This window comes from Bos taurus, chromosome X (assembly GCF_002263795.3).
Source record: "Bos taurus isolate L1 Dominette 01449 registration number 42190680 breed Hereford chromosome X, ARS-UCD2.0, whole genome shotgun sequence".
Taxonomy (NCBI): Eukaryota; Metazoa; Chordata; class Mammalia; order Artiodactyla; family Bovidae; genus Bos; species Bos taurus.
In genome coordinates, this window is record NC_037357.1 from 126452859 (window position 1) to 126476252 (window position 23394).

General features: G+C 38.5%; 1 protein-coding gene across 2 annotated transcripts in view; it reads right to left on the reverse strand.

The window, feature by feature from the left end:
• The window catches only part of REPS2 (RALBP1 associated Eps domain containing 2), a 244962-nt gene that overhangs the window by 163979 nt on the left and 57589 nt on the right, over window positions 1–23394 (reverse strand). Inside the window, exons 2-4 of one of the 2 annotated variants that reach the window (XM_024988440.2) lie at window positions 21754–21877; window positions 5783–5931; window positions 2952–3075 (exon numbers count right to left, since the gene is read on the reverse strand). In XM_024988440.2, coding sequence (XP_024844208.1) covers window positions 2952–3075; window positions 5783–5931; window positions 21754–21877 — 397 coding nt within the window. Of the gene's footprint in view, window positions 1–2951; window positions 3079–5782; window positions 5932–21753; window positions 21878–23394 lie in introns of both variants that reach the window. The other variant, XM_024988439.2, reaches the window with a different exon arrangement.

A 23394-nucleotide genomic window follows, 5' to 3' on the forward strand; every position in this document is an offset into this window, starting at 1 on the left:
TAGAGGAAGCAAAACTAATCCACAGTGATAAAAATCAGCACTAGGTTTTCATGGGGGAGGCAGGGAGCACAGAGAAAGTGACTGGGAAAGGGGCATCTCTGAGGTGGCAGAAATATTGGTTCTAATGTCAGGCAGACTTTTTATTGAAGTATACAGTTGATTACAATATACTTTTAGCATAGTGATTACAGTATTTTTATAGATTATATTCCATTTAAAGTTATTTTAAAATAATTGCTATATCTCCCTGTCCTGCCTAATATATCCTTGCAGCTTATGTATTTTATACATAGTAGTTTGTACCTCTTAAATGAACCATTATTTTTGTTTTGGCTGCACTGGGTCTTCATTGCTTTTGCATGGGCTACTCTCTTCATTGCAGTGCTCAGGCTCAGTAGTTGTGGCATGCAGGCTCTAGAGTTTGGGCTCAGTAGTTGTGGTACCTGGGTTTAGTCCCTCCATGGCATATGGAATCTTCCTGAACTAAGGATCAAACTCATGTTCCCTGCACTAGCAGTGGATTCTTATCTACTGTGCCACCAGGGAAGTCCAAGTAGTTTGTACCTATTAATCCCCTACTCCCTCCACTTTCAACCACTAGGTTTGTTTTCTGTATCTGTGAGTAGGTTTCTGTCTTATTAAATTTATTCACCTACTTTATTTTTTGGATTCTACATATAAGTGATAGCATTTCTCTTTCTCTGCCTTATTTCACTAAGGATAATACCCTTTAGATCCATCCATGTTGTTACAAATGGTAAAATTTCAATCTTTTTTTATGACTCAATATTCCATTGTGTATATGTATGAATGTGTATCTTCTTTCTTCATTCATCTGTTGATAGACACTTAGGTTGCTCCTGTATCTTGGCTATTGTAAATAATACTGCTCAGAACACTGGGGTGCATGTAGTTTTTCAAATTTGTGCCTTTATTTTTTTTAGATATATACTCAGCAGTAGAACTGCTGTATCATATGGTAAGAAAATACTTTATCCATGATAAAAGTGGTAGATACTTGGGTATATCCATTTGTTAAAACTCAAATTGAAGATTTTAAACATGTGCATTTTATCACATGTAAATTTTAGCTCACGTTTTTTAAAAAGTCTAAGAAAGAATGAAAGCATGGACAACCGTGACACAAGCTGCTAAAAGTCAACAACAAAGAAGAGAAGCAGGTTGTTTCCTTGACACTAGGGGAATGAAAGCCCAATTTGAATGGAATGAGGAGAAAATTGAGTATGAAGGAGAGAAAGCTGGTACAGACAGGTTTTTTTAAGGAGTAACAACCAAAAAAAGACAGGGTAGAACCTGGTGACTCAGTAGAACAAAAATGACGCACCTTTGAATTAAAAACCAAAAACTAGGCACCATGCTAGGCACTGGATTCCAACTTCCAAAACTAGATGAAATTAAGAAAAAAAAATCCACTTCTAAAAACAGGGAAATGTGGCAGGAGAGACTACAAGAGAAATATGAAGAATTCTCAATCCCATTTCATTTTCAGACACCAATGGCACACTCAAGTTCCAGGGGAGTGATTTTTCATTCCTATTCCCTTACACTCATGTTCTTGCTTATCCTCACAACAGCCCTATAGGATACTATTACTCTGTTTCAAAAGAAAAGAAGAAAATCATGGTTCAGAGTAGTAAGTAGCTTGCCCAAAGTCACATGGCTAGTCACATAAACCCTCATCTTCTGATTCCAATCAAAAGATTTTCCCAGGACTTCCCTGGTGACACAGTAGATAGGAATCTGCCTGCTAATGCAGGAGATATGTGTTTGATCCCTGGTCCAGGAAGATTCCACATACCACAGGGCAACTAAGCCCATGAGCCACAACTGCTGAGCCTGAGAGCTGCAACTACTGAAGCTCATGTGCCTAGACCCTGTACTCCACAACAAGAGAAGCCACCACAGTGCGAAGCCCGAGTACCACAACAAAGAGTAGTCCCCGCTTGCTGCAGCTAGAGAGTCTGTGCAAAGCAACAAAGACCCAGAGCAGCCAAAAAGAAAGAAAGAAAAACTAAAGAAAAAAAGATTTTCTCATTATGCCATACCTGCTTCTTTCAGCAAGATCATAGCCTCTCTTTAGTTCGGTCTAGCACACTTTTATCTGTGTCCCTCTAGAAGTCATCACTATTTTCAATGCAGCAAAAACCTGCAGAAACTGGGTCATTTTCAGTTACAGCTCACAGAATAAAAAGGGTGGGGGGTTACAGATATCCAATTCTAGAATACCTATAAAGGTCATATCTTCAGCTAGGAGCCTGAACTCCACAAGGACAAGATGCTGCAGTGAATTTGTGGAACTTTAAGCACTGCAGCCTAGGCAGCCAACTGTACAAGTCATTCTCAGAACCAACTAACGTATTTTACCACTAACATAGCCAACGTAACACAAATGTGAGCAAGCAAGCAAGGCCACAATTGGGTACTTCACACACCTCAACACAATGCTTCCCCTGGCATTTCTCTTATTATTTTTATTCTCAAGCACAAGAGCTAAATATTTTCACTCATGTGCTCAGTATTTAAAGGTTGAATCAATTCTTCTGCAGAATTCTATTTTTTAAGTAGTTTCATGAGAGCAGGTATCATATAAATATGTTTGGTATGTTTGCAGAAAGGAATAAGAATTCCAAAACAATACAAATTCTTCATGTGCAATGTTCCTGTGTAATGAAATTTGTAAATGAAGGATTAAATCCTCTAAATCATTATCTACAAGTCTAAAGATGAACTAGTTTGTAGGACAGAAAACAAGGCATTACTAATATAGATTTCATTTTATGTTTTTTTTAAACCTTGCTTGAGAGTATGAAATTAAATTGAGTCTGGTTTACAGAGCCAAAGATAAGTCAGGAGACTCAGAAACTGGTCGCATTGCTGACTGATAGAGGAAAGTGTCTCTAAGATACTGCCTGGGACAGCTGGCCTCTTACCTGAATGCATCTGCTCCGTGCTGCTCCGCAGTTTGCTGTAGCCATGGCTCAAGGGCACCCTCTGGTAATGAGGCGGGGAAGAAGGAGGGGAGGCAAGAGGTGACATCGAGGGAGACTGCGTTTCCTGCTTCAAAGAACCAGAGCAGAATTCAGAGGGAATCACTCAAGGAGCCTGGTGCTCTGAGCTGCAGTTATGAAGTATAATGCAACTCTATTGCCAGTAAGCCGACTGCTTTAACAAATGAAGATATTTTCTCAAAAATGCGGCTTGGTTAAAAAGCACTGTCTGAGGATTCAAAAGTCTCCCAGAGAACAGTCTCGCCAGAACTCAGTTACCTAAATTACTAAAACAAGCCTGACACACTTCCAGTTACTCCAATAATACTTTCCTTGGGAAAACAGAAGACAACTGATCACATGAAATAACATTCATACTCTACAATTTTGATCTCTTTGTGAATAGATTCAATTTTCATTCATTAATAAAGGCTCTTATTTCCTGGATCTACACTTATCAAGTCTTCCAAAAATGTGGATATTTTTAAAATATTTTAAATGGTAATGCTAAATATTCTTGGAGCTGACTAGCCAAAGTAAAATGTCAACTTTTTTTATACTGAGAAATTCCAAAACAATTCATTATGGGTAAACTCCAACTAGCCTACTCCTAAACACTAGGATGGCACCTTAATAAAGTACAAATCTCAATTCGAACGTGAACTTTATGTAGGACCACAGGCGAGACAAGCTATTATTACTTGGCTTTTTACTATTACTCGACTACTGGGTTTCCTCTCTTTTCTTTTTTAATGCTACTAATAGACTGGTAACAAGGAAACCATACTTTTTATCAGCATAGAGACTATATATGTGTTCTTACTCAAAAATAATAATAATAATAATAGTAATTCAATCTGAGATACCAATCAAGTACTCTTTTTCAAGTAAAAGAAAAGAATATTTGCTTTGAATTATAAGTTCACAACCACAGACTGGGTGGGCCTAGCATAAATCCAGACTGAAGCGAAAGGATGTGTCCTCAGTGACACAGCCAGGGGATGGGCCTGAAAAGTTCCCAGAGCATCAATCATCCTGGGATAGTGGGCCCTCATTCCTCTCCAAACGCTGGTGGGAAAACATGCCAAAGAGTACTGGCTGAAGATTCTGATACAGGCATACCTCATTTCACAGCTATTACTTTAAAAAAACAAAAAACAAAGAACAAAGTTTATGGCAACCCTGCATCAAGCAAGTCTACCAGCACCACTTTTTCAATAGCATTTGCTCACTTCATGTCTCTGTGTCACATTTTGACAATTCTTAACAATATTTCAAACATTTTCATTATTATCATATTTTATGGCAATGTGTAATCAGTGAGGTTTGATGTTACTATTACTTGCTAAGATGGTAAGTTAGCAGTTTTTAGCAATAAAGCACTTTTTTAAATAAGATATATACATTACAGTTTTTTAGCCACAATGCTATTGCACACTTAGTAGACCACACTCCTCTGTCCATGGGATTTTCCAGGCAAGAGTACTGGAGTGGGTTGCCATTTCCTTCTCCAGAAGATCTTCCCGATCCAGGGATCGAACCCAGGTTTCCCACATTGTGAGCAAGACGCTTTACCATCTGAGCCACCAGGAAGTCCTTAGTAGACTACAGTATAGTGTAAATCTAACTTTTGTAAGCACCAGGAAACCAAAAACTCGTGTGACTACTGCAGTGGTCTGAAACTGAACCTGCACTGTGGCCAAGGTATGCCTGTTCTCCTTTTTATTTAAGTCCCTGAAGAACTAGTTTAAAATGTATGAGAATTAGGACATTATCCAACAGAACATGCTATATGTCACTTAAATATGAAATTTCTGCAACAATACTTCAAATATCCAGCATTATTAGCATCAACCATATACATCAGTTTTCCAACTTAATCCTTTAATAGTCATTGCATTTGAAAAGCATTTTTTTTTTTGGTCTTTCTAAAACATGACAAATTTCTTTTCCATACAGAAGGTACTACATTGAATATGATTTGACTTTTCTGCATAATTTAGTATCTTCATTGTAAGCACCTCGATGCCCTGAGTGCTCACTAATGTGTAAGTCTATTTTACCTCTTATTGACAGACTCACTCATCTGGAATTTTACACTGTTCTCTCTACTCATCACTATCTGACTATTGCAATTAGTGGTCTAATTTTAAAAGCCTGTCCACCCTATTCTTGTTCCTGACCTGTACATGTAAAGGCAACATTTCCCAAGATGGCCCTCCAAACACGCTCCCCAAGAAGGGATTTCCCTGGTGAAAGAAGTTTAGTACATGCCAATCTCCAGGTCTCTTTATTGCAGGACTTGTCAGGGCCTTTACTGTGCTAATGTGCACCGTGAATGTCTAAGACAGAGAATTTAGCCTTTCCCCCAAGAATAAGGCATGAAACAGCATTATCCAACCACATTTAACCAGAGAAACCAGATTTTTTGGAAGAAAGCACTTATTAAAAACTCCTAGAAGTTACATTTCAAAGAATGCATTTGGAAATGGTGGTTAGATAAATCAAATAAGTGTGTTAAAGCAGTAGCCTTACTTGAGACACAATTCTACATTAAAGTAGGCTCTAAATGGCCCATATATGGCTCATGGTAATTGCTATGCATCAGCCTCTTCTTCTTGCTAAAAGGAAACTTTATAGGCACACTCCAAGCCTATAATTGTATCCCAGATGGTGCAATTCAAGGAACTGGAAGTCTGACAGCAGCTATGAGGCACTGCTCTGTGAGGGTTCATGGTCAGAAGCAAACAGACTTGCCTGATCAGACTATTTACCTGTTTATCCTCATCGTCAATTCTTTTGAAGGTATTTTTTTCTGTGATTAAATATGGAATCTGAACTTTAGTTCCATGCAGCTCAGCTGTGTTCCCAAACCGGATTTCAGCATCAGTCTTTGACATCATAAAGCGAGGCAGCGGCAGTTCTTTAGGAGCAGAATCAAAGAAGCTCAAGTGAGATTTTATTTGAAAACTGCAAAAAGGGGAACTCAATGGCCAAAAGATGAGTCACTTTTGAGGAAAAATTCCAGAGCACTAAATATAGATTAAATCTGATTTCAACACAATAAAGACTCCTATAATAATGTCATGATAGAAAAATGCTACGGTTTAGCAAGGTATCTTGGCTCAACATTTTTAAATGCTGTCCAATCATTCTAGAACAAATTCAGGTTTTGGACAGATCTCCCATGTCGGCCTTTAGTTTGGCACCAAGAAAAGGGACGTGACATTGTAGAAATCAGTATCAAGTGACAACAGTAGCAGGCAAAACTTATATAGTGTTTATTATATGCCAGAGATTATATTAAGATCTGTAAATAGTAACTCATTTAATCCTCACAACTCGCTACAGTAAGATGATCATTACCCTTCTTTTACAGATGTGGACTCAGACCGGAAGGAGCTAAGATGACACATCGTATCTGTGGCAGAGCTGGCTCTTCACAAGTCAGTGCTGCTGCCCTATAGAAAGGCCCCTCATTCTCAGGGCAAACTTACTGGATACAACACGTTCTCATCCTATGTTATTGCTCAAGGAATTTTCACACACAATCTCTAGTTGTCTTTTTGTAATGGAATAAGGAAAATGGCATCAAGTTAGAGCAATCAATCCAACATTCAGTCAAATTCTACTCTCAAAACCATTAGCCACACTCAATACCACAAAGAGCTGAAATGCAACAGTCTGGTGTATTTACTTACCTTTCAAATTTCTGACAAAACTATTCTGAAAACAGAAATGATACTTTGGCACACTTCAAGTTCTCAGCACAGCAAATCACACACAATAACACAGCACAAAGAACACCAAAAATGGGTATAATATTCTGGATTAGGCATAATGATTTGCATCTGGATTCATTGTTTAGGATAATATTCATCAGTGTGCCTTTGCCTTCCCTTAGCTTGCTCTTCCAAAAACACAGCTGCACTTCCAATGATTGCTGCTGTGTTACAGCCAGAAAACATCTTAGCAACGGCAAGCAGTATCTTAGCTCCCCAGGCAAAGAAGGCCCCTGGTTCTCTAATATCCACATCATGTTTATTTTTAGTTGCTATGTCCACATTCAATTCAAAGAAGTAGGCAATATGACAAATCCCTGCGTGATCAATCAGCCAAGAGCCCAAGAGACATGAAGAGAATAACCAATCTGGAAAATTAAACCAAGACTTTCCCCTAAAGAGACAATGGCCACCATTTTTAATATTTTATTATTTCCTAACCCTGGCAGCTCTTCAGCACTCAAGGCAGGACTGGACTTCAAAAGAAAGAAGGAAAGAGAAAAGAAAGTCTAGATTCTCAGTAAATCAAATATGAGCTAATCCTATGGTTCTCTTCTCAGAAAGGTATTTATTGCAGCTCAGTCTGCAAAAAGGATCTTAAAAAATTGAACAAGATCACATAAAATAACTTGTACTCTAATCTGCCCACAAAAGGATGACGCTACTTACAAGCCCTATCTGAAAAAAGAAGAAAAAAAAAGGAAATGTTCCGCATTTGTAAGCTCCCTGACCAGTGTTTCACTGGTATTTAATAGATAACTCCAGGAACAATGGAACACAAACCTGGTTGGTGAATATCAACTATTACAATAGGGCCCCCAGCTGTCCTTTAGGACACTGTCATATCACAAATTCTCCTTCCCTGGCTATGGCATTTCTCCAGAATTGTTCACCTGGGAAAGAATCTCCCTCCCTCAGACAGCAAAAGACAAAATACAGCTGAATTTCTCTCATACGTTCTTTGTTTACAAGGCTTTAAACAACTTTTACTTAACAGAATTGTAACCATATATAATGATATTCCTATTATTGAAAACTAATGAAATGCTATTTTTCTTAAGGTGGTGCAAGCTTTTTTTTATGCTACAAGCTTTTTAAAAGTGAAAAGCAAAACTATAGTTTGTCAACGTTCAGTCTAAATGTTATTTCATAGTCATACGTACAGCAAATTTAATAGCAAAACTTTATTAAAAAATTACTAAAGTACCTACTATCCAGTGATATATGTCAAGTAATCACAGGAGAAGATCTATCTGCAGTAATTGGTTAGAATCTTTTCTCCCAAACTGAATTAAATTAGCACACAGGAAACAAATTAAGAGTTCAAATAAAATACTGATGGGGCCAAGGACACAATGAGCACAGCGATCATTTGTCTCATAATGCTATCTTAGGCTGTATTCTTTGAACACAGAAATGCTTTGTATATTAAATAGAAATGACTATTTTCCCCTTCCACAAAGAAAATTATGTCTCTGCTTTTTTAAACATGTGATCCTCTAAGGGAAAAATCCTTTGTTTTCCCATGTTTGATGGAGTCATGAATATTAGAAATACATCAATCTCCTCAATTCATTAGAAAAAACATAAGCAGCATAAATACAGTAATAAAAGATTAATTACAAAGAGGCAGCTGCTGTGCACTGTCCTCAAAAGACCCTGATACTGGGAAAGATTGAAGGTGGGAGAAGGGGACAACAGAGGATGAGATGGTTGGATAGCATCACCGACTCAAAGGACATGAGTCTGAGTAAACTCCGGGAGTTGGTGATGGAGAAGGAGGCCTGGCATGCTGCAGTCCATGGGGTCACAGAGTTGGATATGACTGAGCAACTGAACTGAACTGAGAAATATAATCTCAGCCACATGTATCATTGTAAATTGTATAGTAGCTACATTAACAACAACAACAAAATGTTAAGTGAAGAAACCAGTGAAAAAATACAAATACTGCGTGGTTTCACTTACATGACGGATCAATCGTCAAACTCACGGGAACAGAAGGTAGAACAGTGGATGCCAGAGGCTGGAGGGAAGGGGACTGGGGAGTTGTTTAATGGGGGTGGCGTTTCCACCTTGCAATGTAGGCAGACTGGTTGCACAACAATGTGTATATACTTAACAGTAATGAACTGTATACTTAAAAATGGTTAAGATGATTTTATATTATGTATGTTCTGTCACAACTAAAATTTTTCAACTTAAAAAAAGCAAAAAAACAGAGGCAAAATTAATTTGGTATATTTTAACCCAATGTTATCAATGACAGCATGTAAACAAGATAAAAAATTAATATAACAGTTTACATTCTCTTTTCAGGCTAATGCTTTAAACCCCATGTGTACTTACCTATACCATAGACCTCAATTCAGATACACCACATTTCAGGCACTCAGGAGCTGCAGTAGTATGGATACTGGCTGCCCTACTGTAAAAGCACAGTTTGGCTGATGGTTGCTATGAAGCAATATGGACCACTATGGCCAGAGATCTAGATTTTACTAAGAAATACTATAATGTTAAAAATCAACAAATAATTGATTTCTTCTTAAATTATGTAAGGAGTATTTTGTATGGAGGGATGATGATGATGTACACAGAGCTTAAGTATTTGAAGACTTTTAAAATTTTATTTATTTTTGGCCATGCTGGGTCTTCATTGCTGCAGGCTTTTCTCTAGTTGCGGCAAGGGTTTCTCATTGCAGTGGATTCTCTCGTTGCAGAGCACAGATTCTAGGGAGCACACGCTTCAGCAGTTGTGGCTCCCAGACTAGAGCACAGGCTCAATAGTTGTGGTGCACAGGCTTAGTTGCTCGACAGCATGTGGAATCTTCCCAGATCAGGGATCAATTCTGTGTCTCCTGCATTGGCAGGCAGATTCTTTACCACTGAGCTACCAGGAAGCCTCATTTGAAGACTTCTAACAAATGTATATACAACCTCATAACAAATACCCAAATTGCTTTCTAGTTAATCACCTCCCCTTGTCCCACTGAGCAATGTATTCTAATTTCTAAATCCACAGATAACCTTTGCCACTATAGAACTTCACATAATGGAATCATACAATATTAATCTTTGTGACTAGCTTTTCTGATAACACTTTGTGATAATCATCCAACGTACAACATAATCATCTAAAGACATAGGTCATTCTTTTTCACTGCTATGGAGTAATCCACTTTTACGAATATACTAAAATTTTTTAAACCCAGTCTCTGTGATGAACATTTGAGTTGTTTTCAGTTTGGAGTCATTATGAATATAGCTGCTGTGAACAGTCTTATAAATTACTTTTGAGAGACATGAATTCATCCATCTTGGGATATATCTATGAGCCACATTCAACCTGCTGTCTATTTCCATATAGCTTGAGTACTATATAGTAGTAGTATAAGTATAAACTATGTACAAAATAAGCTACAAGCATGTATTATACAACACAGGGAACATAGCCAATATTTTATAAGTATAAATGGAGTATAACCTTTAAAACCTGTGTGTGAATCACTATATCATACACCTGTAACTTACATAATACTACACATCAAAGTATACTTCAGTTTTAAAAAATAGTATTTTCATCAAAAAACATTAGGTTTTATATTTTGAATGCTTGGAAAACATCAAAAGAAAAATAATTCATGATGTGAAAATTATGAAATATAAATTTCAATATCCATAAATAAAGTTTTACTGGAACACAGCCATACTCTTTTGTTTACACATTTTGCTTTCCCAGTTCAAGAGCAGAGTTGGATATTTGCAACAAAAGCCATATAGCTCACAAAGCCTAAAATATCCACTACCTAGCCCTTTACAGGAAAAGTTTGCTGACACCTGTCTTATACGATACAGTGCTTAAAGTAAAACATAGTCTCACTAAAACAAAAAAGTTTCATTTAATGGAAAAATACTTTATGTTACTTGAGCTTTAAATTTTAAGTAATTTAAATTGTTGATTTAATTAAAATTCAATTTCTCACGGGCACTAGACACATTTTAAATGCTCTATAGCCAGTTTCACAGGACTAGTGACTACCATATGAGATAGCACAGTTTAGATGCTTGGCCAAAGGATTACCCAATTTTATGCTCACAAAAACACTACAAACCAGCTACTATTGGACACCTGCTCCAGTATGAAAAACATAGACAGTGTATTAAAAAGCAGAGACATAACTTTGCTGACAAAGGTTCTTATAGTCAAAGGTATGGTTTTTCCAATAGCCATGTATGGATATGAGAATTGGACCATAAAGAAGGCTGAGCATCAAAGAACTGATACTTTTGATTTGTGGTGTTAGAGAAGATTCTCGAGAGTACCTTGGACTGCAAGGAGATCAAACTAGTCTGTCCTAAAGGAAATCAACCCTGAATATTCACTGGAAGGACTGAGGCTAAAGCTGAAGCTCCAATACTTTGGTCACCTGACGCAAAGAGCCAACTCACTGGAAAAAGACTTTGATGCTGGGAAAGACTGAGGGCAGGAGGACAACTAGGCAGCAGAGGATGAGATGGTTATATAGCATCACTGACTCAATGGACATGAATTTCAGCAAACTACAGGAGATAATGAAGGACAGGGGAGCCTGCCGTGCTCTAGTGACTGAACAAACTCTCGAGTAGTTCAAGGGTCAGTTGTAATTGTTATCCAAACATATGCATACCAAGGGGGGAAATGGGGATGGGATGAAATGCAAGATTGGTCTTGACATACATATCCTACTATGTATAATGTCTATGCCCCAACCAGTAATGCTGAAGAAGCTAAGTTGAACGGTTCTATGAAGACCTACAAGACCTTCTAGAACTAACACCCAAAAAAGATGTCCTTTTCATTATAGGGGACTGGAATGCAAGAGTAGGAAGTCAAGAAATACCTGGAATAACAGGCAAATTTGACTTTGGAGTACAGAATGAAGCAGGGCAAAGGCTAACAGAGTTTTGCCAAGAGAATAGACTGCTCATAGCAAACACCCTCTTCCAATGACACAAGAGAAGACTCCACACATGGACATCACCAGATGGTCAATACCGAAATCAGACTGATTGTATTCTTTGCAGCCAAAGATGGAGAAGTTCTATACAGTCAGCAAAAATAAGACCAGGAGCTGACTATGGCACAGACCATGAACTTATTGCCAAATTCAGACTTGAAGAAAGTAGGGAAAACCACTAGAACATTCAGGTATGACCTAAATCAAATCTTTTACGATTATATACTGGAAGTTGACATATAGATTCAAGGGATTAGATCTAATAGACAGAGTGCCTGAAGAACTAAGGATGGAGATTTGTGACACTGTACAGGAGGCAGGGACCAAGATCATCCCCAAGGAAAAGAAAAGTAAAAAGGCAAAATGGTTGTCTGAGGAGGCCTTACAAAGAGAGAAGCCAAAGGCAAAGGAGAAAAGGAAAGATATACCCATTTGAATGCAGAGTTCCAAAGAATAGCAAGGAGAGGTAAGAAAGACTTCGTCAGCGATCAAGGCAAACAAATAGAGAAAAACAATAGAATGGGAAAATCTAGAGATCTCTTCAAGAAAATTAGAGATACCAACGGAACATTTCATGCAAAGATGGGCACAATAAAGAACAGCAATGGTATGGACCTAACAGAAGCAGAAGACATTAAGAAGATGTGGCAAGAATATACAGAAGAACTATACAAAGAAGATCTTCATGACCCAGATAATCATGATAGTGTAATCACCAACCTAGAGCCAGACATCCTGGAATGCGAAGTCAAGTGGGCCTTAGGAAGCATCACTACAAACAAGAAGGTGATGGAATTCCAGTTGAGCTATTTCAAATCCTGGAAGATGATGCTGTGAAAGTGCTGCACTCAATATGCCAGCAAATTTGGAAAACTCAGCAGTGGCCACAGGACTGGAAAAGGTCCGTTTTCATTCCAATCCCAAGGAAAGGCAATGCCAAAAAATGCTCAAACTACCACATTAATTGCACTCATCTCACACACTAGTAAAGTAATGCTCAAAATTCTCCAAGCCAGGCTTCAACAGTACGTGAACCATGAACTTCCAGAGGTTCAAGCTGGATTTGGAAAAGGCAGAGGAACCAGAGATCAAATTGCCAACATTTGCTGGATCATCTAAAAAGCAAGAGAGTTACAGAAAAACATCTATTTCTGCTTTGTTGACTATGCCAAAGCCTTTGACTGTGTGGATCACAATAAACTGTGGAAAATTCTGAAAGAGATAGGAATACCGGACCACCTGACCTGCCTCTTGAGAAACCTGTACACAGGTCAGAAAGCAACAGTTAGAACTGGACATGGAACAACAGACTGGTTTCAAATAGGGAAAGGAGTACATCAAGGCTGTATATTGTCACCCTGGTTATTTAACTTATATGCAGAGTACATCATGAGAAACACTGGGCTGGAAGAAGCACAAGCTGGAATCAAGATTGCCGGGAGAAATATCAATAACCTCTGAGATGCAGATGACACCATATAAGAAGAACTAAAGAACCTTTTGATGAAAGTGAAAGAGGAGAGTGAAAAAGTTGGCTTAAAACTCAACATTAAGAAAACTAAGACCATGGCATCTGGTCCCATAACTTCATGGCAAATAGATGGGGAAACAATGGAAACAGTGACAGACTTTTTTGGAGGGGGCTCCAAAATCACTGCAGATGGTGACTGCAGCCATGAAATTAAAAGACACTTACTCCTTAGAAGAAATGTTATGACCAACCTAGACATCATATTAGAAAGCAGAGACATTACTTTGCCAACAAAGGTCCATCTAGTCAAAGCTATGGTTTTTCCAGTAGTCATGTATGGATGTGAGAGTTGGACTATAAAGAAAGCTGAGCACAGAAGAATTGATGCTTTTGAACTGTGGTGTTGGAGAAGATTCTTGAGAGTCCCTTGGACTGCAAGGAGATCCAACCAGTCAATTCTAAAGGAAATCAGTCCTGAATATTCATTGGAAGGACTGATGCTGAAGCTGAAACTCCAATACTTTGGCCACCTGATGCGAAGAGCTGACTCATTGGAAAAGACCCTGATGCTGGGAAAGATTGAAGGCAGGAGGAGAAGGGGACGACAGAGGATGAGATGGTTGGATGGCATCACCAACTCAATGGACATGATTTTAAGTAAACTCTGGGAGTTGGCGATGGACAGGGAGGCCTGGCATTCTGCAGTCCATGGGGTCACAGAGTATCAGACTCGACTGAGCGACTGAACTCAACTGAACTGAACTGACTACGTTAAAATAGATAACTAATGAGAACCTACTGTATAGCACAGGGAACTCTCTCAGTGCTCTGTGGTGACCTAAATGTGAAGGAAATCTAAAAAACTGGATGTATGTATGTGTGCTTAGTTGCTCATCGTGTCCAACTCTTTGAGACCCATGGACTGCAGTCCACCAGGCTTCTCCGTGCATGGGGATTCTCCAGGCACAAATACCAGAGTGAGTTGCCATTCCCTTCTCCAGGGGATCTTCCCAAACCAGGGATCAAACCCAGGTCTCCCGCATTGCAGGCAGATTCTTCACCACCTGAGCCACCAGGATATACATATATATATGACTAATTCACCTTGCTGCACAGCAAAAACTAACACAACATTATAAAGCAACTATATTCTGATGATTTTTTTAAATTGCTCCAAGAAGGGGTTCACAGATTTCACACTGTCAAAGGGGCCATGGCACAATAAAGTTTCAAAACACTACTCTAGACCCTGCTACACCTTCCCTCAGTCCTCACACTTCCTCTTGGCCTGTCTTTGGAAAGCAGGAAGGTTTGCTCCCAGGACAGATGTTCACACATGGTTTCCTCCACAAGAACTCTCTGCCAGCCTTGAACTTCACCCCAACACCACCTTCTGCCCTCCTAAATTAGCTTTCCCAACAGCATTACCCCAGCTCCCACTAGGGTGAGGCTAGAGAAAAGCCTGGGGCTAGCACTTGAGGTACTCCCTCTCAGGGCCCTAGAAAGTCAGAGTCAGCACTTGCAGGGTCCAGGGAGCTAGCACCCCCTACAGTTATACATCTCCTACAGTTATACACCCTGGGTGCCTCTTGCCTCCCTCCAGTTTGGGCCCTAATGTGACCAAATCTGTACTCAGAGCTTAAGCAAAGCTCTTGAAGATACTCCAATTGACTGTCTTTAGAAGTCACTCTCAACCCTGGCTCCACAGAAGAATCACCTGGGGTGCTCTGAAAAACCCTGTGCTAAAGCCACATGTCTGCAGGTAGCCCCAGGTTCCTGTAGTTTTTATTTTGCATTTAGAGTTACCCAGATGATTCTCAAGTGCATACATGGTTGGGAACCAATGCCTTAGAGAGACGACTTCTGTAAGCATCCCTCAGAAGTTCCTGGTGAACGTGAATTCCAAATGTTTGCGTTAAAAAGAGTGACAGACAATTAAGACTCACTCCCCATGCCCAGGCATTTGTGTCTTCATGTATTCATTCAACAAACATGCCCTGGGTATCCACAAGGCCCCTCTCAGTACAGGGTTACCAGATGCTCCTCCCTTCCCCTTAGATGTGCAGACTGCTGAGGAAGACAGCCAAAAAATTACTCAAACCTGTAAAGGAGTACTTACAAACCCTAACTAAAGAGCTATGAAGGAGCAGACAGTGAGAGAATTAAGAAGGAAACTGTCACATTATCCAGCACTAACAGGCCCATCCAAGGATTACCTAATTCCCTAGGGATGCATGCTTTTAAGTTTCTATTTACTCTTGATGAAGCATTTTACAATTCTGAAAGGGTAGCTATTAACTTGTGGAAAATTTGTTAGATAACAAACACTTCTTTTCTGATAGCAGTGCAAATGAATTTTATCTTACAAAAGAGTATAATAACCCAGTTACAGTTTTATTGTCCTGTAGGGCATTAATCAATTTTATACGTAATTTAGCAATCTTATTCCAGCATTCTTTCTTTCCGTGACTATAAACACTTCTGACTTTCCTACACTTTCTTGAACCAGCTCTACTATATGCTGGTTCCTTTGTTAATGAATTAATTTGACAGGACATACTTTAGATAGGGTGTCAGGTACAGCCTTGGAACCCTAAAGAGCGAGGAGGAGATGCAGCACTGGAAGGAGAGGATGGAGAACAGACCACTAGCAACCCAAGATCTTGACATAACATGCTCTTTCCTGCAGTAGGAAAGAGGTGGCCCAGAAATGGATACACAGCCAGTAAGGCTGGGGGACAGATTACATGAAAGAAAAGAGATTTGAGATGAGGAGGGGTAGTAGGCAGAGACTAGATTATGCAAGGCCTTACAGATAACTGTAGGGACTTCGAACTTTGAGCTATGTACAACAAGCAACCACAGGGAGAGTTTCAAGGAGCTATATAAAATAATCTATTTTGAAAAAGCTACTCTTAGTGCTATGTGGGGAAAGAGACTGGAGTAGAAAAGAGAGAAGGCCAAGAAACTAATGACAAAATCATTGTGGCATCAGGAATGTGGCTGTAGGTGGCCTCATTTAGCAGAGGTAGAAAGATGCAGGAAGCAAGCAATGAGATTAGAGCCATATTGGCAGAACTTTTTTTAATTAATTATCTTAATTGGAGGATAATTACTTTACATATTGTGATGGTTTTTGCCATACATTGACATGAAACAACCACAGGTGCACATGTGAGTCCCCATCCTGAACCCCCCTCCCACCTCCCTCCCCACTCCATCCCTCCAGGTTGTCCCAGAGCACAGGCTTTGGATGTCCTGCTTCACTCATCGAACTTGCACTGGTCATCTATTTTACATATGGTAATACACATTTCAACGCTATTCTCTCAATCATCCCACTCTCACCTTCTCCCACATAGTCCAAAGGGCTGTTCTTTACTTCTGTGTCTCTTCTGCTGCCTTCCATATAAGATTGTCGTTACCATCTTTCTAAATTCCATTTATATGCATTAATATACAGTATTTGTATTTCTCTTTCTGACTTATTTCACTCTGTATAATAGTCTCCAGTTTCATCCACATCATTAGAACTGACTCAAATGCATTCCTTTTTATAGCTGAGTAACATTCCATTGTGTATATGTACCACAACTTCCTGATCCATTTGTCTGCCAATGGACATCTAGGTTTCTTCCATGTCCTAGCCATTGTAAACAGTGCCACAATGAACACTGAGGTACATGTGTCTCTTTCAATTCTGGTTTCCTTGGGTGTCTCTTTCAATTCTGGTTTCCTCGGTGTGTATGCCCAGCAGTGGGATTGCTGGGTTGTATGGCAGTTCTATTTCCAGTTTTTCAGGAATCTCCACACTGTCCTCCATAGTGGCTGTGCCAGTTTGCATTCCCACCAACAGTGTAAGAGGGTTCCCTTTTCTCCACACCCTCTCCAGCATTTATTGTCTGTAGACTTTTTGACAACAGCCATTCTGACCAGCATGAGATGATACCTCATTGTGGTTTTGATTTGCATTTCTCTAATAATGAGTGATGTTGAGCATCTTTTCATGTGTTTGTTAGTCATCTGTATGTCTTGTTTGGAGAAATGTCTGTTTAGTTCTTTGGCCCATTTTTGCTTGGGGTGTTTGGGTTTTTTTGGTATTGAGCTGCATGAGCTGCTTGTTTATTTTGGAGATTAATTCTTTGTCAGCTGTTTTGTTTACTATCATTTTCTCCCATTCTGAAGGCTGCCTTTTCACCTTGCTTATAGTTTTCTTAGTTGTGCAAAAGCTTTTAAGCTTAATTAGGTCCCATTTGTTTTTGCTTTTACTTCCATTACTCTGGTAGGTGGGTCATAGAGGATCCTGCTGTGATTTATGTCGGAGAGTGTTTTGCCTAAGTTTTCCTCTAAGAGTTTTATAGTTTCTGGTTTTACATTTAGATCTTTAATCGATTTTAACTTTATTTTTGTGTATGGTGTTAGAAAGTGTTCTAGTTTCACTTTTCCCCGTGGCTAACCACTTTTCCCCAGCACCACTTGTTAAAGAGACTGTCTTTTCTCCATTGTATATTTTTGCCTTCTTTGTCAAAGATAAGGTGTCCATAGATGTGTGGATTTATCTCTGGGCTTTCCATTTTCTTTCATCGATCTACATTTTTGTCTTTGTGCCAGTACCATACTGTCTTGATGACTGTAGCTTTGTAGTATAGTCTGAAGTCAGTAAGGCTGATTCCTCCAGTTCCATTCTTCTGTCTCAAGATTGCTTTGGCTATTCAAGGTTTTTTTGGGTTTCCATACAAATTGTGAAATTATTTGTTCTAGTTCTGTGAATAATACCATTGGTAGCTTGATAGGGATTGCACTGAATCTGTAGATTGCTTTGGGTAGTATACTTATTTTCACTGTATTGATTCTTCCAATCCACAAACATGGTATATTTTTCCATCTATTTGTGTCATCTTTGATTTCTTTCATTAGTGTTTTATAGTTTTCCATATATTAGGTCTTTTGTTTCTTTAGGTAAATTTATTTATAAGTATTTTATTCTTTTTGTTGCAATGGTGAATGGGATTGTTTCCTTAATTTCTCTGTTTTTTCATTGTTAGTGTATAGGAATACAAGGAATTTCTGTGTATTAATTTTTTATCCTGCAACTTTACTATATTCATTGATTAGCTCTAGTAATTTTCTGGTGGTATCTTTAGGGTTCTTTATGTAGAAGATCATGTCATCTACAGTGAGAGTTTTAATTTGGATTCCTTTTATTTCTTTTTCTTCTCTGATTGCTGTGGCTAGGACTTCCAAAACTATGCTGAATAGTAGTGGTGAGAGTAGGCACCCTTGTCTTATTCCTGATTTTAGTGGAAATACTTTCAATTTTTCACTATTGAGGATAATGTTTGCTGTGGGTTTGTCAGATATGGCTTTTATTATGTTAAGGTATGTTCCTTCTATGCCTGCTTTCTACAGAGTTTTTATCATAAATGGGTGTTGAATTTTGTCAAAGGCTTTCTCTGTATCTAATGAGAGAATCATATGGTTTTTAATCTTGCAATTTGTTAATATGGTGTATCACACTGATTGATTTGTGAATACTAAAGAATCCTTGCATCCCTGGAATAAAGCCCACTTCATCATGATGTATGATCCTTTTAATATGTTGTTGGATTCTGTTTGCTAGAATTTTGTTGAGAATTTTTGCATCTATGTTCATCAGTGATATTGGCCTGTAGTTTTCTTCTTTTGTGGCATCTTTGTCTGGTTTTGGTATCAGGGTGATGGTAGCCTCATAGAATGAGTTTTGGAGTTTGCCTTCCTCTGCAATTTTCTGGAAGAGTTTGAATAGGATAGATGTTAGCTCTTCTCTAAATTTTTCATAGAATTCACCCATATTGGCAGGACTTCTGATGGAGGGAGGGAAAGGAGAAAATCAAGAATGTCTTCTAAGTTCTTGGATTAAGCAACTGCATATGGTAGAGGTATTTAGCAAAATGGGAAAGACTAGGGGTTAAAGGTTAACACACACATACACACAGGCACATGTCACTCATGAAGTAAGGGTATGATTCTTATAGAAGAAGGACTGAAAGGACTCACAACTCCCTGTGTGATAGGTCTTTCAGATTAGGCTCTTAGCATTCTCTTTCACCTTCAAGGTTTATGTCATCAAACATTAAGCTAATGGATTTCAAGCAAAAAATTGGAAAATGCTAAGTGGCAGCTCAAAGTTTGGCCCAGTCTTACACTCATCCTTATTCAACATATGCTGACTGCAAGTAACTTGTTCAAAAAACCTTTAAATGAAGGAAGAAAATCAAGAATTAACTCTGAGTAATACTTAAACCCTCAGTGGTAAAAAGCAGCATCAGTATTTATAAAATGGAGAAAGCCTCATATTTGGAAAAAGGGTTAATCCCTTATACAAGTGATAACTTAGACAATCCACCCCTTCCACCCCCTCCCCCATCCCCAGGAAATTAAGCTATAGATCTGAGCACAGATCAGGTAAAAGATTTCAGTCTAACCAAATGTAAGCAACAAAGGTGTCAGAAGTTTATTCTTTTATACAACAAAGAAGCTCTGAACTCTTCCAGAAGATGAAGTCGGGAGATACTATAATAAAGATTAATGATCATTTACAATGGAATGGAAACTTTCAGTGCCTACCACAAACCGAAATTCAGTGAGCTATAACTCTGAACAAATCACAGCAAACACTGACCAACAGACACCAAACCAGCCACTGAAATTACACTCCATCAAGAAACCTATTTCAAGGAACCAAATTATATAATACCAAGGGATGCTTTGGGGGTCAGGTTGTTTTGGGTTTTTTTTTGTTTTTTTTTTTTTTCCTGTTCAGGAAACATTCCAGATTTACAGATTAGAATTGGGACCTTACTAAACAGAAAAAATCATCCAGAAGAGGCTACTCTGCATAACAATAAAAAGCCTGGGAAATGGAGGCTGAGATCCTGGTTGGAGCTGGTTAGAACCTAACATCCTTAGGCAAGTTGCTTAATTCCCCTACACTTCCATTTTCACATCTGTAAAACGGGGATAATAACAGCACCAGGATAGAGACTTTCAGAGTTCACCCACACCCAGTCTCCTCTACTTGCAGGCACACGAGGGAACTACAACCCCCAAAGCCTGCTCTGCATGTCAGTAGATCCATGTGCCAAGTTCTAGCCAATGCACTGTGAGCAGCAGTAACCTGAGTCACATCCACGCCAAAGCATTTAACTGCTAGGCTGAGAAACTATTTCTCTGTTGTGGCAATTACGGGAACAGGTGCTGTGTTGGAGGTGCCACAGGATAAAGCTGCCAGTATCACAGAGCCAACACATGGAGGGCAGCTGCCCTGGAGGGTCACCCTGACCCACTGCAAAGCAGTAAGCAAGCCTTTGTTCCATTAAGGCACTCACATTTCAGTGGTATTTGTTATCACAGCTTATTCTAGGCAATGCAAATTGACACAATTATCTAGTTTAGGTAAATGTCATGAGGACTAAATGATATAGTGTCTGGCACACACTAAGCCTTTAATAAAGATTAGCAGGATGATTGCAGCTTCCTAATGGTTAGTGTAAAAAAAAGCTTCATTTTCTATAGTCAATTTATCAGAATCTTCTCTGCTATTTGGAGCTACAAGGTTACCATGGACTAACCATAAATCCTGAGCCCACAGAAAGATCCACTAGGGACTTCACAGAACAGATAGGAATAGTTGGGTGATTTTTATCTCAAAATGAGGAAAAGGGCAAAGTTCCTGCATAGCTGTGTAGACACAGGAAAGTAATTCATATCACAGTGAACTAACAAAAGACCTCAGCACATCCACTGAATAATCACGTTCTTTAAACAGCTTAGTAAAACCAGTACTGAAGCAGGGCAAATGATGCTAAGAGTTTGGGGCTTTGCTTTTGGTTTAAGTCATGAAAAGTGCTCAAGTATGTGGTGGGTTTGGGGCAGGAATAGCAAGATAAGAAAATGATAAATAAAAACTCTGAGAAGATAAATTCATTACGAAAAATATTTAGTAGCCCCCAAGTACTTAATAGGGCTTTGGGAATTGAGAGATTAAAAGATAATCATACTTGACATGCCTGGCAAGAACAGAAGAGAGAGAGAAGGGGCAGCTCCACTCAAATTCTCCCTGTTACTCAGTTCCTTGTCCCTCATAGAACCTTAAACAACATAGATTCCTCAAGTGGAAAATTAAACTGAGTCTTACTATTTTGCCACAAGTTCTAGAACCCTTGTCCCAATCTTTCTCAGCTAAAGAACAAAATCTATTTTTAACGGCAAGTCAGATAAAAGAAACTAACCTCAGGTCACTCTCTGAATTTTTTCTCATTAAAAAAAAAAATTAAGACACCTGGTAAGTCCTATTTAATAGAAGAGATGGAAGAAGAAACAAAAAATTCCACAAATGCTTACAGAACAGGCCTTAAACCCAGGTCTCTTTTTCATGACAAAAATGGTTCTCATTAAAAAAAAAAAAAAAAAACTGTCATGGATAACAGAATGTATAAATGGGAGATACTTACCACATTTAATACTCTCTATCCGCACAGGGAGGCCAGACTGTGCCGCAGCAATTAATTTCAGGGCAACGTAAAACTGTGTCGGACCAAAATAACCAACCCGCTTGGCACCACACAATTCTGTGATCTGAAAACAGACAAGAGAAGGGATGCTGAAAATTCCATTTCATAATGGGGAAATGAGACAAGATAAATTATGAAATCTCAAGGATTTCATGGGGTAAATAATCAAAAAGTCCCTGGAGAGCCTATGTGTACACGCTGATGGGATTCTTTATCCTCTAGTTTGCAGGGAGGTTTTCAATTTGGGTAATTCAATTCTACCCACGCATGATGTTTCAGAACTGGGTGATTATTCTTCCTCTTTCAAAGATAAAAATAAAGGTGACAAAGGATGGCTGTTAATCTTCTTACAAAAGAGTGACTTTTTCAGGGGGTGGACTGTAATGTACAAAGTCTAGAAAGTCACGAAGGTGAAAAGAGAACAGTTTAGTCATCATTATTATTTGTGGATTATCCCAGTTGATCGAAATTAAATGTGAGTTCATTGTTTTTTTAAAGTTCTCAAGCAAAATGATTTCCTAAGCATCAAAATTACATCTTGAGTGCACACTTCAAGGAAACAAAAAAGAAGTACTACATATACAAATATTATTATCAAAATATTGTGATCTTTATCACTTGTAGACCTTAAACTAACATGATATGTCCTATTGGTAGTTTAAAATAACAAATTAAATATACAATGACTTCTCTAAAGTTATTTCTAAGTAAGAGATACTCAAAAGTTCAAATAAGACTAAGTGGGGGTAAAGAACTAAGAAGCACCCTCACTTCCTATGTCCCAGAGGAAAATATTACATATTTATTCTAGAAATGATCTCTGCATATATGTAGTACACACCTGTGTTTTTCCTGTTGTTTATTAAAACTTTATACAAATAGACTATCACATACTATTTTGGGACTTGTTTTTCTTTTAGCATTATCCCTTGACTATTCTTCTCTATCAGCACAATTAAAATTACCACGTTGCTTTAACAACTGCATAATATTCTGCTATAAAGATATACTGTGCATTTTTTATTATTATTACTAGTTGGTTCCTTATGGATGGAATTTTAGATTTCCAATAATTACTTTTAGATTTAGATTTCCAATAATTATAGGAAAAATCATTATTCCAATAATTTCCAAAATATCACAAATGCTTTCAGAGCAAACTATAAGCAGCCACTAAGTAATCTTAAGAAAATTACAATAAAAATTCAACTAGGATGTAAGCAAAAAATAGCAGCATAAGGGTCACCAAAAACACTCTCCTCCATCAGAACAATGAGAAACTAACTAAAATGGACAGAACTCTGGAAATTGACCAAAAGTTTGCAGCAATCGGGGGGGGGGGGGGGGGGGCCGGGGGCACACAGTGGTGTTATTCAAGAAAAACAGCCTCATCTCAGGAAGAATGGTGAGTTTTGTGGCATTTTAACTGGCCTTATTTCCATTCTCTTTCACTCCTACTCTGGGTATTTTCACTGTATTGCAGACATCCCCAGCCTGCAGTCATAGTAAGACTGGCAGCCACTGAAAGGACAGAGTTGGGCTTCTTGGTTGTGAAAGCTATTGTTTGTCATCAAACTGGGT